The 13,413-nt window shown below is 41.1% G+C and overlaps 1 protein-coding gene across 2 annotated transcripts; it reads left to right on the top strand.

The window, feature by feature from the left end:
• Positions 1-4,799: 4,799 nt before the first annotated feature.
• Positions 4,800-13,080, top strand: tnfsf11 (TNF superfamily member 11). 2 transcript variants are annotated; one of them, XM_038721373.1, is made up of 4 exons: positions 4,800-5,199; positions 7,195-7,230; positions 10,475-10,598; positions 11,225-13,080. In XM_038721373.1, exons 1-4 carry the CDS (start codon positions 4,999-5,001, stop codon positions 11,656-11,658), a joined length of 795 nt encoding a protein of 264 aa, XP_038577301.1. In that variant the 5' UTR covers positions 4,800-4,998; the 3' UTR covers positions 11,659-13,080. The 2 variants fall into 2 exon arrangements, with proteins under 2 accessions (XP_038577301.1, XP_038577300.1); XM_038721372.1 differs by having other exon boundaries at positions 11,222-13,080.
• Positions 13,081-13,413: the final 333 nt, after the last annotated feature.

The raw sequence follows: 13,413 nt of genomic DNA, 5'->3' as shown, positions 1-13,413 counted from the left end.
TTACCTCTCTTCACCCCTTCTTTCTCATTCATGCTTCATCTCCTTTTTCCTCTTTCTGTCCTCTCTTTAGCTACAGGGCTTTTGGCTGTCTGTCATCATCTGAAAGCGCATCAGGTTCCAGTCTCTGGCAGCCTGTGCTAAGCAAAACACAGGGGCATGGAGACCGTCCAAACGCTCTTTCTCTCTCACACACATATCTATGCACGCACAGGGTCACCCGGACATGAATTAAAGTGTGATACAACCCAAACAAACACGTGTTAACCTGAATATCACACAGACCTTGCCTCCGCTCTTCGATGCCACAGCACTGAGTGCTGTATTCCTTGAGGAAATTGCTGAGGGCACAGGAAACCCACAGCTAAACACAGGTTCTCACGGTGTATTAACGACCCCTGACCGAGAGAAGAGCACTTCGTAGTACCACATCCAGAGCCAATGCCAAGACCACGCAACGGCCAGCCAAGTGCAGGAGGTCACCGGAGCCGTGACATGGGTTCTAAAAGTCTCCTGGGAAAGATAAGATCTATATCTTCACCGGGTTCACTCTGAAACAAGTCAGGAGAAACTTCTGGCTGAGCACAGACTCCCCGTCCTTGTGCTACGTTTCAGAAGCAAAACATCAACAGAGGCAGTTCTATACGATCGTGGTAAAAATGAGACTAATAATAAGGAGGGGGAATGTGGTTGTAGTACAACATAACCAAAATCATGTGTGTGGTTTTATGAAGTTAGAAAGCCCATAATGATGGAGTATTAAATGATTGCAGCGCCATGAGGTTTGATGGTTTGAGGGGGGAGGCACATATAAAAAGCCAGCTTTCTCCCATGAACTCCTTTGGCACCCAGAAATTCACTTGGATTTCGCAAAACTCACCCAACCTACTACAACCACCCCTCCTTTCCATTGTCACTGCCTCTGCCTAAAATAACTCCTGCTCCTAAAGGAGGTTCGTTTTCTGCTGGGTTTTCAAATACTACGCTGTTGTTCTGCTGGCAGTGGGAAAACAGGAGAGGTTAGGGAGGTCACTTTCTGGGCTAACAGGAGCCACTGCCATGTTTAGATGCTGCAACAGCCACGATGTGTGACCGCTGGACTGTCTGTGGACACTCAGCCTTAATGAGGTGGTCCAGCAGTAACATGTGACAATACCTTATTGTGCATGTTTTTGGAGAATGTACGTGTAAGCGGATTATAATGGGAGATGAGAAGGAATTAATAGTATCATCTTGTGTTTGTTTTGTACTTTATTTAGGTATGTAGCTGACGCTGTGACCCAGAGTCCAAGTTCAAGTGACTTTGTTTGCCATGCTAAAACATAGAAATTCTTTTACAGTTCATTTAAAGCTGCATTAATCAATATTTTTATATTAACGATGGATCAAATGATTGTGTGTAATGTGAAAGGAGTCACTCTTACAGATACACCCTCAGAGAATGGTCACCCAACTCTGCAGTTCCCCTCTTTCACATTTAACAGACCCCAACTTTACTGTTTTGGTTCACTCTCGCCGCTTTCACTAACCTCACTAGCCAGATGCAGCAGGCAGCAGTTTTCAGTGGGAACAGCTCTATTAAAATCACATTATGCTACCTGCCCAGCACCAAACTGCAGACAGATAAACTTAGCATTTGGTTGCACATAGCGGAGCAATTAGTAGCTATAAAGACAGAAACACAACCCAAAATAAATGCTAATGTTGCTCTGTCTCTGCTGGATGTGTAAGCCAATTTTGCTACCACATTTGCTGAACAACTTTATAAGGTGATAATATGTAAATGTTTTGTATTCAGCTTGTGTACAGTACTGTTTAAAGTAAACAGCCCGCAAGGGTCTAGAAAAAAAAATTGCTTTTAAGAAATAGTTTTGGAAAATAAGCTTAATTGCTTTCTTGCTGAGAGATAAATGAGAAGATTGATGCCACCCTCATGCCTGTACACTAAATAAGAAGCTACAGCCAGAAGTTGGTTAAAGTAGCTTAGCAGCAAAGACTGGAAGCAGGAGAATCAACATTATTAAACTCATTATCATTATCTCATAAATCAAGATTTTAATTACAAATCTGAAACTTGTTATTGGGACAGAAGAGAGTTTTTGTTTAGTGTTCATCAAAGTAATCTTGATTGATAACAGAAATGAAAGGTGTAACCTCAAAAAGCTATTTAACTTATTATTATTAAGACTCATCAATTCATGAGAGAATGCTTAAATGACGGTTAGAGGAAATGACATCTGTCTGGTCCTGTTGGTAGGTTTGCACACACACACACACACGCATACAATATGACTCAGAATGACATTTGTGTTTTCAGGCTCTGCATTGTTTTCTTCACTTGCTGTAATAGTGGAAATCCAGGTCAAGTGTCAAGAAATTTGAAATTAAGGGATTACATGTGCTGTAGAGAATAGCAGTGGCTATTTCATGGACTCAAGAGAATACCGGTGCCTTGAATCTCTTTTGTATCATGAGACTGTTAGGATGTGCTCATACTGAAAACATTGGATTGTCATGGTGACTGTGTGCAAACCTTAAAAAATACACTTACATCACATATTTATATTTTTACTTGACTAGTTTTCAGCACAAGTTATCTTACCTCTACCTGAGTAATATTCAAAATGAAAGTGATATTGATCTTCTCATATAACTCTCTGCAAGAAAGAAAGTGTATTTCCCAAAAGTTTGAATAAGTCTTTTAGTATCCCCCACGTGCTTTAATGTCATATTCAACAAAAATGTTCATTATAATGCTTTAAATCTTAATTTTCTACTTATAAAATCTACAGTACTTTCAGATTTGCTTCATATTTAGCAATAAAAGCATATTTCTCAAAATGTCGAACTATTAATTAAAAAAAGCCATACAAAGAAAGGTTGGTGTACAAATTCAGTTACAGCATCTCTGCTGTGTCCACATCAATATTCTAGTCTAACTCTTAGCAAGAAAGTGAGCTAGCATAATTCCCCAAATGTTGAACTATTCCTTTAAAATGCACAACAAAAAGTACCTACAAGTCAGCATGTGGAGATGACTGTACCTACATGATCACCTCATGTGTATAGGTTATCCTAAAATGGATATTGCCTATGTGAACCTATAAAGCCCATTCAGACATTTAAATGAAAACTGGGGTCCACAAATAAACATGACTTGACTTGACATTTGTTTTCAGCTTTGTCTTTGTAACAACAGCTGTGCAACGCTGGTGGCACACTGACTTGCAAGGTATCTTCTTATGTATCTCCAGCAAATATGCAAAATATGCAATTTATCTTAAATTCCCAAGAAGGTCATGCCTGGAGTGATGTAACCCATTTCTTCACCAGTTGACCATCCAGCTGCTGCTCTGAATGAGCTGGAGTCTTGCCAGGGACTTTTGACCAATTCCAGCTTAAAGATAAACATAAAGTGGGATGTGAAGAAATGCATGAATAACTCTTTCCAGATATTTAGCAGAAAAGAAACCTTACAAATTGTGAAAGAAACATGCTATCATCAGCATGTTGACCCAGGCTGACAACAACCCCTATGGTCCTTACATTGACATGACAACATTAAAGGCTTATGGATCAAGCAGGAGAATAAGTAAAGAATCTGCATTGTTATTCATTAGAATTACGGTTTTGTCTGATATGACTAACAGGACACATTGACTCAGGAGCTCTAATGAGCCTAAGCTGCCACACCAACACATGATCAGTAATGAGTTATTGAGTGTTAAACAAAAGCTTCAAACTATGATAATTATGGGACATACTGCCAGTGTACACATGTATCAATCTAGTCTTATTACATATTATTGAGATATATAAATTTGCATCACAAAGCTTAATGTCTCTAGCTTTTTTTAAAAGACAACCCCTGCTCAGGAATGTGTTTTGTTCATTGTTACTTCACTATAAGTGGATGTTTGAGCTTCGCTGATTAGCATGGTGCCTATGCAGAGTGTAACACTAGAAGGCTGTTCACATCCATCTGCTGAAAGTGGGAAGTGCATCTGTGATCACCTTAAATCTCAGTTTAACCCATTAGATTTTTTAACTAGGAAACAAATCCGGGTTCAATATGCTACTCACACTGATGTGGATACTTGAATCCAACATATTGTGTCTATGTTTTCCTTTTCATTCTCCCTCAGTTGTTTTCTTTTGTCAGCTGTTTATTGCTGTTCGGTTTCATTGCTTTCTGCAATTGGTGTTTTCCTCTGGTGTTTCCTGTTGTCCCCGCCCCTCACCCTTGTTCTCTTGCAGGTGTTGCAGGTGTTGTCCTTTCTCTGTGGTGTTTGTCCCCCCATCCCCATTTCTGCTCTCCTGTCCAGCTGGTGACAAAAAAAAAGAGATGTCATTGCAGTTATATTTGCATATTTATAGATTCTGGATTCAATGAGTGAGATGGAGCAAATATCCTTTAAAAGTTTTGTAAATAGTTTGTTGAGCTTAATAATGGGGTCTTGTAAAGGTAAATGGTAAAATGTCATGTCATGAAATAAAACTGTGGTTTCAAATTATACAAATTTGATAGTTTTTGGCATATTTTCTTGGGACATTTAGTGTTTTTTGTTGTGAAGTTTGACTGAAATAATTTAGTGCTCATAAGCGTCAACTGATGACTAACAGGCCATTCGACATTACTTAATAGAATAACTATTTGGTTTTCTTTACATAATTTCGACTCCTCTGCATCCCTGTTGAGCAGAACTCAAAGTGAGTGTGTCACCGGGGGTGTAGACACCCACAAGGGGTGGATCACATGCGTTTCTGTGAAAACCGTCTGGAGCCATAGAGGACTCGCTTTACCTGTCGTGAGAACAGGTCGATTCAGAGTCTTGAGTCTTATCCGTCTGTCTCTACCGGAGAATCCCTCTGATTGGCTGCAGAGGGAAGTTTTTCAGCCCACCCACCGCTGATTATAGGGACTCTTGCAGGCGCACTTTCCTTCCTTGCATTGAGTCTGGGACCTGGCCCCGGGGCTGAACGGCACACAGAGCGCGCATCATGGCAGCTACCCACAGCGAGTACAGAGGCTACCTGCGGAACACCGTCGACATCGAAGCGGGGCAGCACCGCCTCCACCCGGTGCAGAGCTCGGAGCCCACTTACCGGCCGCTCCTATTCGGGACCCTCACTATAATGGGATTGCTTCAGGTGGCTTCCAGTGTGGCGATCTTGTTACACCTGACAGGTTATCTGCAAGAGGTAGGCACAATGTGACACCGTGGTGTGGTTTGGTTTTTGATTTCCAGCGCGCAATGAGACACTTTGCAAAGTCATTCACTGCCGCCAGCATGTGTGTAGGTTTACTCAAGCTTTGGTTTTGTGTGTAAATATTTCTCTAAAAATACTGGCAACAGTTGTTTACTAGGTTACAAGCGAGTTACGATAGTCCAGCAATATTTGCGCAATTTTATAATGCCATAAAATGCCAGATATGTTTTCCAGCTCAATATAAAGTTGGCGGTGTGTGCTCTTAGAAGTAAAGTAGGTGTAATCTACAGAAGGTAAAAAGGAAAGTCGCGACGTCGAGCCAGTTCTGCAGTTTGGTGAGCCAAAGTTTCGTGCACTCTCAGCGTCTCTTTGAAGGCGCTGCGCTTTGGCGGCAGGCAGTTACACTCCTTGCCTCGCTGTAAAAACACACCGAGTGATAGATAGCATCTCAAAAAGCCCCTGATGAAAGGTACAATGGAGATTAGTTATTTCGGCACGATATTTTCCGGAGGCTGCAGCTCAATTCAAAGCATCGTGAATCCGTTTTGAAGTGGTAACATCTCAGCGTCCCAGTAGAGGCTCCGCTGCAAATCTACATGTCAGTTTTGCAAGATGTCTTGTTTGCAAAATACAGATGTTTTCACTTGAGGCTCCCAGGCTGCAATCTCTCTTGTGTATGTTTACATGCCATCAGTGGGTTATATTTGTAATTTATATGTGTCAGAAGTTGTAAACTGTTGAGCATAAGCAGGGCTGTTTTCAAGGAGTCTGGAGGCAGAAACGTCTGGCAAAGTTCAACGAAGACTGGATGTTCTAAATTATTGCTGGTGAGCGCAGTCAGAGATACTATCAAAATACATATGTCCCTACATGGTCCAATACCTTTTGCGATCTTGTAAGCTGTTTCTGTGACCGTGTAAAATAACATTTACATTCTGCTGCAGTTGTTTTTGTTACTTTATGGTGGTTTTGCAGTTGAATAATTGTCATGTTTCAACAAGCCAAGAGAACAGACCGCATCTCTGCTCCGTCAGGATGCTGCGAGTTCACCTGGGGAGCATCTGTCTCTCTCTCTCTTTCTGTTTGCCTCTGTCTCTTTCTCAGTGCTTGTGTGTTAAATTTCTTTGGTCTAGTCTTTGGCACAAACACACTGCAGTGTGGTAGTTGCTAGTTATGTACCGAATGTGAGCCAGAGGGAGTGAAACAAAAATCCCAGAGAGAAGAATTGAAATTGAATTTGAACAATGTTTAATGGCATAGTGTTTGTGTAGTAACACTTTTGACAAACATGTTTGTCGGGTTAATGTGATTATGTGATGAGAGGGATGCGGGTCCAGGTCTTTGGGCGTGATCGATGTGTTCCTTGAATACCAGCAGCGTGAGATGCCCTCCGGTTGGTCAGAGTTAGAGCTGTTTGGATTAACACGCAGCCTTTTTTCCGAACTCGATGACAGCTGCACATGGTAGCACTTTTAGCGTGAGTCAGTAGTTGTGTGTGGACTAGAGTTTGGCAATGGACCATCATCTGCCCTCAACACCTGTAGAACTTCCTGGACATGGGGAGGAGGGCTGGAATCTGCACAGCGCCGTGCCTGCAGAGGAATGTGCTGATCGGAGCAGGTTTAAAGCTGCTCCGATTCGAACATGAGGGCTAAGGTGTCTTTGGTGCATCAATCTGTGTGCATGCATGAAAGTCTTGTGGCCAGAATAGACGTTTAATTGTTCTGAGACAATAGCACTGCAAATCACTTTAACTTTTGTCTACTGTGGTGGAATGTGAGACATGCGGAAAATAGTTTCTCTTGCTCTACTCACTCACACACACTCCATAAACATCCACACTGAGTTGTTGCTCCCCTTTCTGTACATTTTTCAAATAGTCCTTCCACCTGTCAGGGAAACATTCTCATAACAGATAGTCCTGATTAGTGATGGCATTTTTAACATTTATTCCTCTCTAACCTCGGCTCCTGTGTTTCTCCCCAGGTAGATTTGTCCACAGCCCCACGTCGATCCATAGAGGTGAGTTTGACCCCTGGTCTACCCCAGGCAAAACAGCAACACAACACACTCTCTGACTGGAGCACAGTCCACTCAGATAAATTACATTTGAACAGGTTTCCTTGTACAGCACTATATGCTGTGGTTTTTCATATTAATAGCAATGCTGCTGTATTAAACATTTTGTATTAGTTATTAATCAGCAGAAAGAATTGCCATTATTGCAATTTCTACTTCAACAAACTTTTACAGAGCCAACGGTGATGTCGTAGACGCCACCAGTAATCTGCAGTAGTTGGAACTTGCTTTAAAAATGTTTTGAAGCATTTCCTCATGTCACTCTCAAGGGGAAAGTACCGCACATGCTTTCAATTTGTCAATTATCTGCATTTTTGACAGTAGACATAATTTTCTCATGGGTGTGTTTTCAGCCCATACCACAGCTTCTGTACAACAAGCACCGAACCCCATAGGTGGTCACACAGGCTGGGGAGAGTACAGACCACAACAGGAAAAAAACCTTTCCACCTTTTGATACAGTCTCAAATGGCAACATCATTTAGGCAAGGCAAGGCAAGTTTATTTGTATAGCACAATTTAACAACAAGGTAATTCAAAGTGCTTTACATAAAACATAAAAGCAACAGGGAAATATGTAAAAGTTTAAAAGCAACATAAAATATAATAAAAGTTACAGTGTTACAATCAGGGTTAAAAGAGTTAAATGGAAAATAATACAAAGCTAAAAACAAAGAAAAAGAAAACAGGACAGTAAAAGTTACAGTGCAGTGTAAGTTATCAATAAAAGAAAAATCTTAAATATTTAATTAAAAGCAATGGTAAAAAGAAAGAAAAGAAAATGTAGGATTTTCCCACACGTTAGATTAGTCGCTTACTGACACTGTGTGCACAGTAAGTAGTTTACTGCGCCAACTATTAGTGAGTCACTCATTGGCGTCAGTGGTTGAAGAGGGTTCCTTCAATGATTAGCAGTAGCATAAGGGAGTTGTGAAGTACAAATTCTTAATTGCTGAAGCCACCCATTTTTTTGGCACAGGTTTTGCAGAGCAAGAGCAAAAACCATCCAGGAAGTAAAACACATAATAAAAGGGCTGCTTTCCTTCACTGGTGTTTGGTTTCCCATAATGCTTTAATTTCTCTTGAAATTATGTACCGGTATTTGTGTTTGTCTTGGGTAACCCCGGTGGAGTACTTACACAAACCACCCAGCCTGTCTTTCACTGAGGAGCTCATTGTGTCATTAGCCCTAGGCTGTTTCCCAGGGAGAAGTACTGGGAGCTTTATGAAGTGTCAGGGTGACAGGTCCACTTGGCCCACACTGTGTTGTGTTAGGGTCAGCTCTGAGACCGCCGATGCTCTCCGCTGACAGTTCAGGGGATTTGCTAGAGAGCAGGCCTCAGTGGACAGCTGTCAGTTCTGCAGTTCAGCTTTGCTGTGTACTCTTTGATGTGAGGCAGGATGTGTAGCCCCGGCCTACACCGGGCTGGGGCTGTGGTCAGTGCAAGCTCGGGAGTGGTGAGAACATAGGACAATGAATCAGACACGGCTCATGATCTGAATGTTTACAGTCTGTGGAGATCTGACCAACTGCGTAAGAAGGAGATCTGACTGATGCAGTATGAAACACAAAGAGACAATCTGCTTTGGTGGCCAAGCTTGAGTGAGAGGACTTTTGTTCTACTGTAGCATCTCAGAAACCACTCATCAACATAATGGAGACGTTGAATGATGTATGTGGTGTGTAGTTAAGGGGCTCAACCGAATCCTGTATGCAGTGTGGTATTCCAGGACCAAATCAAGTCAGCCGTAGTTTGGTATATTTCAAGGAGGACATTTCTCCTTCATGTAGCAACTTCGTCTGGTGCAGAGTGGTTGTCACCGTACCGCACTTTAATTCTAGATCACACTGTAGATCAGGAAGCTGCCAAGCTGCTGCTACTTTGTTTAAATAATCTCTCCTCTCTGGATAAAGAGGTATGACGTGGTCTCACCACAAATCAAGATAGATCCCACAATGTAGGGCCAATTGGGTGCGCGTTCACAATTACTTGGTAGCCCTGGCAAGACGTTGTTTACCCCTGTCTCATTCCAAGACGCTGCTCTATAAACATGTTTGTGCAGCAAATTGTTTTTGGAGGACAGACAGCGCTAATCTTAGTTTGAGAGCCGTGCACATTTGTCTGGACTTGGGTTGTGAATAAATACTGAACAGTAATATTAGCACAGTACAGGTGCATTATTGTTATAACCCTGTTAATGGTGTTGCTAGGACTGGCTCTGTAGATGACTTTACATGGAATGTGTTTGTGCTCAGAGGCGCTATGTGTGTTTATTTAAGTTTGTATATTTAAAATGCTAGTCCATTTAAACACTTTCTTTTTTAGGTGTTGGCTCTGGGTTAGATTGAGGTGATATTGCCAGAATACCTGAGATAACTGGATTAGGGGAAATTACTCTGAAATAATAATACAAGGCCTTTTTCCTAACTAACAGAGCAGTACAACTTTAAAAATGTAATTTCACTCATCCCTGACATCTCTTGTGTGAATATCTGATAGTAGGTAGAGACAGAAAGAAAAAAAAACACCCACACCTGATAAATTATTCTGTTTACCGGCATGGAAGCCTTGTTTGCCTTGGGCGTATATGCTCTGTCTTGCCTGTGGAGGTCAGCCCAACTGTGAATGGCGGCGTCATTGACCTTGAATTGAATAAGCACGGGGCTGAACGCTGTCTAGATACTATTTGTTCCAAATTCCGGAGAAGCGCGATCTATCTGAAAGGGTAAACTGACCAGGAGGTTTCCCTGTCACAGCCTCATGCCCCAAGTATAACCGACTGTAATAAGAAGTTTGCAGGCTAGGCAACGAGGATGATCATATACACAGACATGCAGTCCATGTATGCTCATCCACTTACTGTCTGAACACACACACACACACACACACACACATACATACAATTCCATACAAGCAGACAGTTATTTAAAGAGACAGCAGAGAAAAGCTGTGGTAAAATATGTCAAAACTGTATTCTTACTTTAAGAAAAAGTACTTTGTGGGTGTGGGTTAATTGTTGGTCTCTCTTTACGGATGTGGGTGTAAGTTTCAAATTAGGAAACTTCTCAGGGTAGGATAAGACACACAGACACACACACACACACACACACACACACACACACACACACACACGAATACCATTCACCGTTCATCTGTCAGTCACTGTTTGTTGTTGTTTTCTACAGGAAGTGCAGCCGGAGCCAGTGCTGGACGCACTGAGAGACACAAGGAAAAGCAAACGGTGCAAAACTAAAGAGGGTCTGCCATCAGCTCATCTACCAATCAGAGCGCAACATGAGTACTCTAAGAGTGAGTCCAGTTGAGTTAATATCCTACTATTTGCTATTGCACAAGAAACACTGTCAGTCTGGCTTTATTACAAACACAACTTTAGCTATATCTGATTTCACTTTGTAATAAAGAACCTTATTCAGTGTTAATTTAGCTATAACGTATTTGTTTGCATCACTAGGTTAAAACAGTTGTGCCTCACAAACTAGTTAGTTGGACCAAACTAAATGTTAGACCGTAACTACAGCTGTAACTCTTGTTTAGCTTGCTGAACCAACTGACAGAGCTAACGTTAGCTTGCGAACATATGACAGGTGAAGAATAAAAGTGGGAGACTGTCTTGACTTGACATGATAAAATGCTATTTAATAATAATGTCACAACAATTGGATGTTTCCCACTTATTCTAAGCTGCATGAATACTAACTCTGAAAACATTTTTCTCCATGTTTGCACCCATATTTACAAAGGATTAATACATAAAAAGCTGTAATTACAAATTTCTATCTAGTTAATATCTTATGTAGGACTATACACAGAAACCTTTTTGTTTTGTTTGGTTATGATAAACCCCAAAAAATTATGGATTGGTCAGCTAACCCAAATTTCTGTTGTTTTATCTTGCTCTTGTTGTGATGAAGAAGGTGAGCCAAAGACCCTTACCATTGAGTGGAATGAGGAGCACGGATACCTCCACAGGATGGACTATCAGAAGGGGAAACTGCTGGTACAAGATTCAGGTCTCTACTATGTTTATGCCAAGACCTGTTTCCGCTACTACAGACCACGAGAGGACAGCAGTCCAGCTGAGGATCCACCCGTGGATCTTAGCAACACCCAGCTCATCCAGTATGTCTACCACGAGAGCATCAAACAGAACAGCAAGTCTGTGACGCTGATGAAGACGGGCAGCACCATGCGCTGGAACAGCACGAGCTATAACATGTACTGCGCCCAGCAGGGCAGAGGGATCCATCTGGAGGTGGGAGACACCTTGTTTGTCAATGTGTCCAATGCTTGGATGCTTGACCGGGATGGAGAAGGGACGTATTTTGGTGCCATAAAGTTGGGTAATTGAAATTTAAACACGTGGGGAGCGGACATGCTACTGAACATTTGATATGCCAAAGAACCACTGTTATTGATTTATAATGTTGATTTTTCAAAAAAAAGTGTGTTTTTTGTATTGTACATGTGTTCAAATGGCCTTGGAGTGATTACAAGTAAAAATGTATGAAAAAGGTAGTCAGCTTTTTAAATACTTGTCTTGCCACTTAGACCCCACTCCCCCCAAAAACGACACACAACTCTCAACTTCATCCAAAATAGCACTGGATGTTTTTTCTTGTGACTTTTTAAAAGTATTGCGGTTTGTATTGGGATTGTATTTCAGTTCAGATTACAACATTCAGATTTAAGCATAGACATGTGTTTATGCACTAATTAAACAAACCACATGGGCGCTACTAAGGAAGTTTGTTGGCAAGAAGTGCAGTGAGGAAGGATTTATCAATGTTGATTGTTGGAAAGAAGTCCAAAAAGAACAGTGTATCTGGTAGACCGTCTGCAGAGCATGTGCTTGTATTTAGCAGATTATCACGGGATAAAAATAACAAAAGTCCCAGGTCTGTCACACACAGCAGTGAATACACAAATGTTTTCCTGAAAGGTTTTTGTAAGTGTGAACTAGGCAGGCAATGAGGCGTCCTGACAGTCAGTAACTATTCATAATAAAAGGCAGTTAGATGGTGATTTATATCACCCTCAAAATCTCTAAGGCACTATTTAAGCTTAATGCCGAGTTTCACTTTGACTTTGACATTGTTTTTTTAAGCAACAAAACCAGTTTAGAGGAGGTCGTGTGCATGCTCCAAAAACTCATTTGTTATCCGATTTTCTGTCTTAATGACATCTAATGAGTGGCCTTCTTCATTGAAGGCAATTACATGACAATGTCATTTTAAACTAAGGAGGGAATGACATCTGTTTGTTAGGTTTATGACAATCAACAAGCGATGCAGATAGCTGGACTGTCTGACCATAAATGACATGAATAGACTCTTGTCTTCTTTAACTAGAGGAACCAAATTGACTTTGGTTCATCTTTAACTTAAATTTTGTTTTTCATTTGGCTCTTCAGTGAGGTAAATGGGAATATGCACTAAATATTTATTTATTAGCTCTAGAAGTACAGAGACAGGCCATTGTTAAAGTGACCTTTCGGCTGTAAAAATCATTTATATTTTATGTCTGTATGACATTCATTATGCAGCACTTAGAGGAAATAGTAGACACGCTTTTTGTTATTAAAACACAGGGGCTTCATTTTAAATTCCATATTTATGTATCTTGATTTTGACAATTCTGTGTGCACTTGCTTAGCCAAAAGCAATATGGATATATTGTTTCTTCTACAAGATTGTAGCATACCTGTTAGATCTTCATCTGATAGATTTGTTTCCATTCAGTGTTTTTTTATTTATGTTTGTGTACGTTTTAAAAAAAAAAACTACTTTTGTAACAGTGTTTCATGTGTATTGACATTACCCAAGTCAGGCTGGTGCTGCTGTTTGGAGTGAAGAGGATTAAACTTCACAGGATTAGGTTGCAGCCACCTTGCACTGTAACCTGAGGAACAGGCCACCCTGACTGTAGTATTATTGTGAAATTTGATAATGTCCACAATCTTAGGAAATTTCAACACCACTATGGAGTGAAGTCACGCTGTTCCTTTACCCCACTGCAACCCCGATCAGAGCGGCCCACCAGCTCATTACAGAGATAGGTTGTATAGAAAAACCGCCCACTGCTGCTGCAGCACTGCTAACTCACA

Source organism: Micropterus salmoides, unplaced genomic scaffold (assembly GCF_014851395.1).
Source record: "Micropterus salmoides isolate LMB-PRFRI ecotype aquatic unplaced genomic scaffold, ASM1485139v1 Ms_hic_scaffold_15, whole genome shotgun sequence".
NCBI classification, from domain to species: Eukaryota; Metazoa; Chordata; class Actinopteri; order Centrarchiformes; family Centrarchidae; genus Micropterus; species Micropterus salmoides.
This window is presented reverse-complemented; position numbering and strand designations above follow the sequence as displayed.

Coding starts and splice junctions, on each gene's coding strand:
- tnfsf11 (XM_038721372.1), top strand. CDS start 4,999: ATGGCAGCTACCCACAGCGAGTACAGAGGCTACCTGCGGAACACCGTC. Junction 5,200..7,194: donor TGACAGGTTATCTGCAAGAG/GTAGGCACAATG, acceptor GTTTCTCCCCAG/GTAGATTTGTCCACAGCCCC. Junction 10,599..11,221: donor GCAACATGAGTACTCTAAGA/GTGAGTCCAGTT, acceptor GTTGTGATGAAG/AAGGTGAGCCAAAGACCCTT.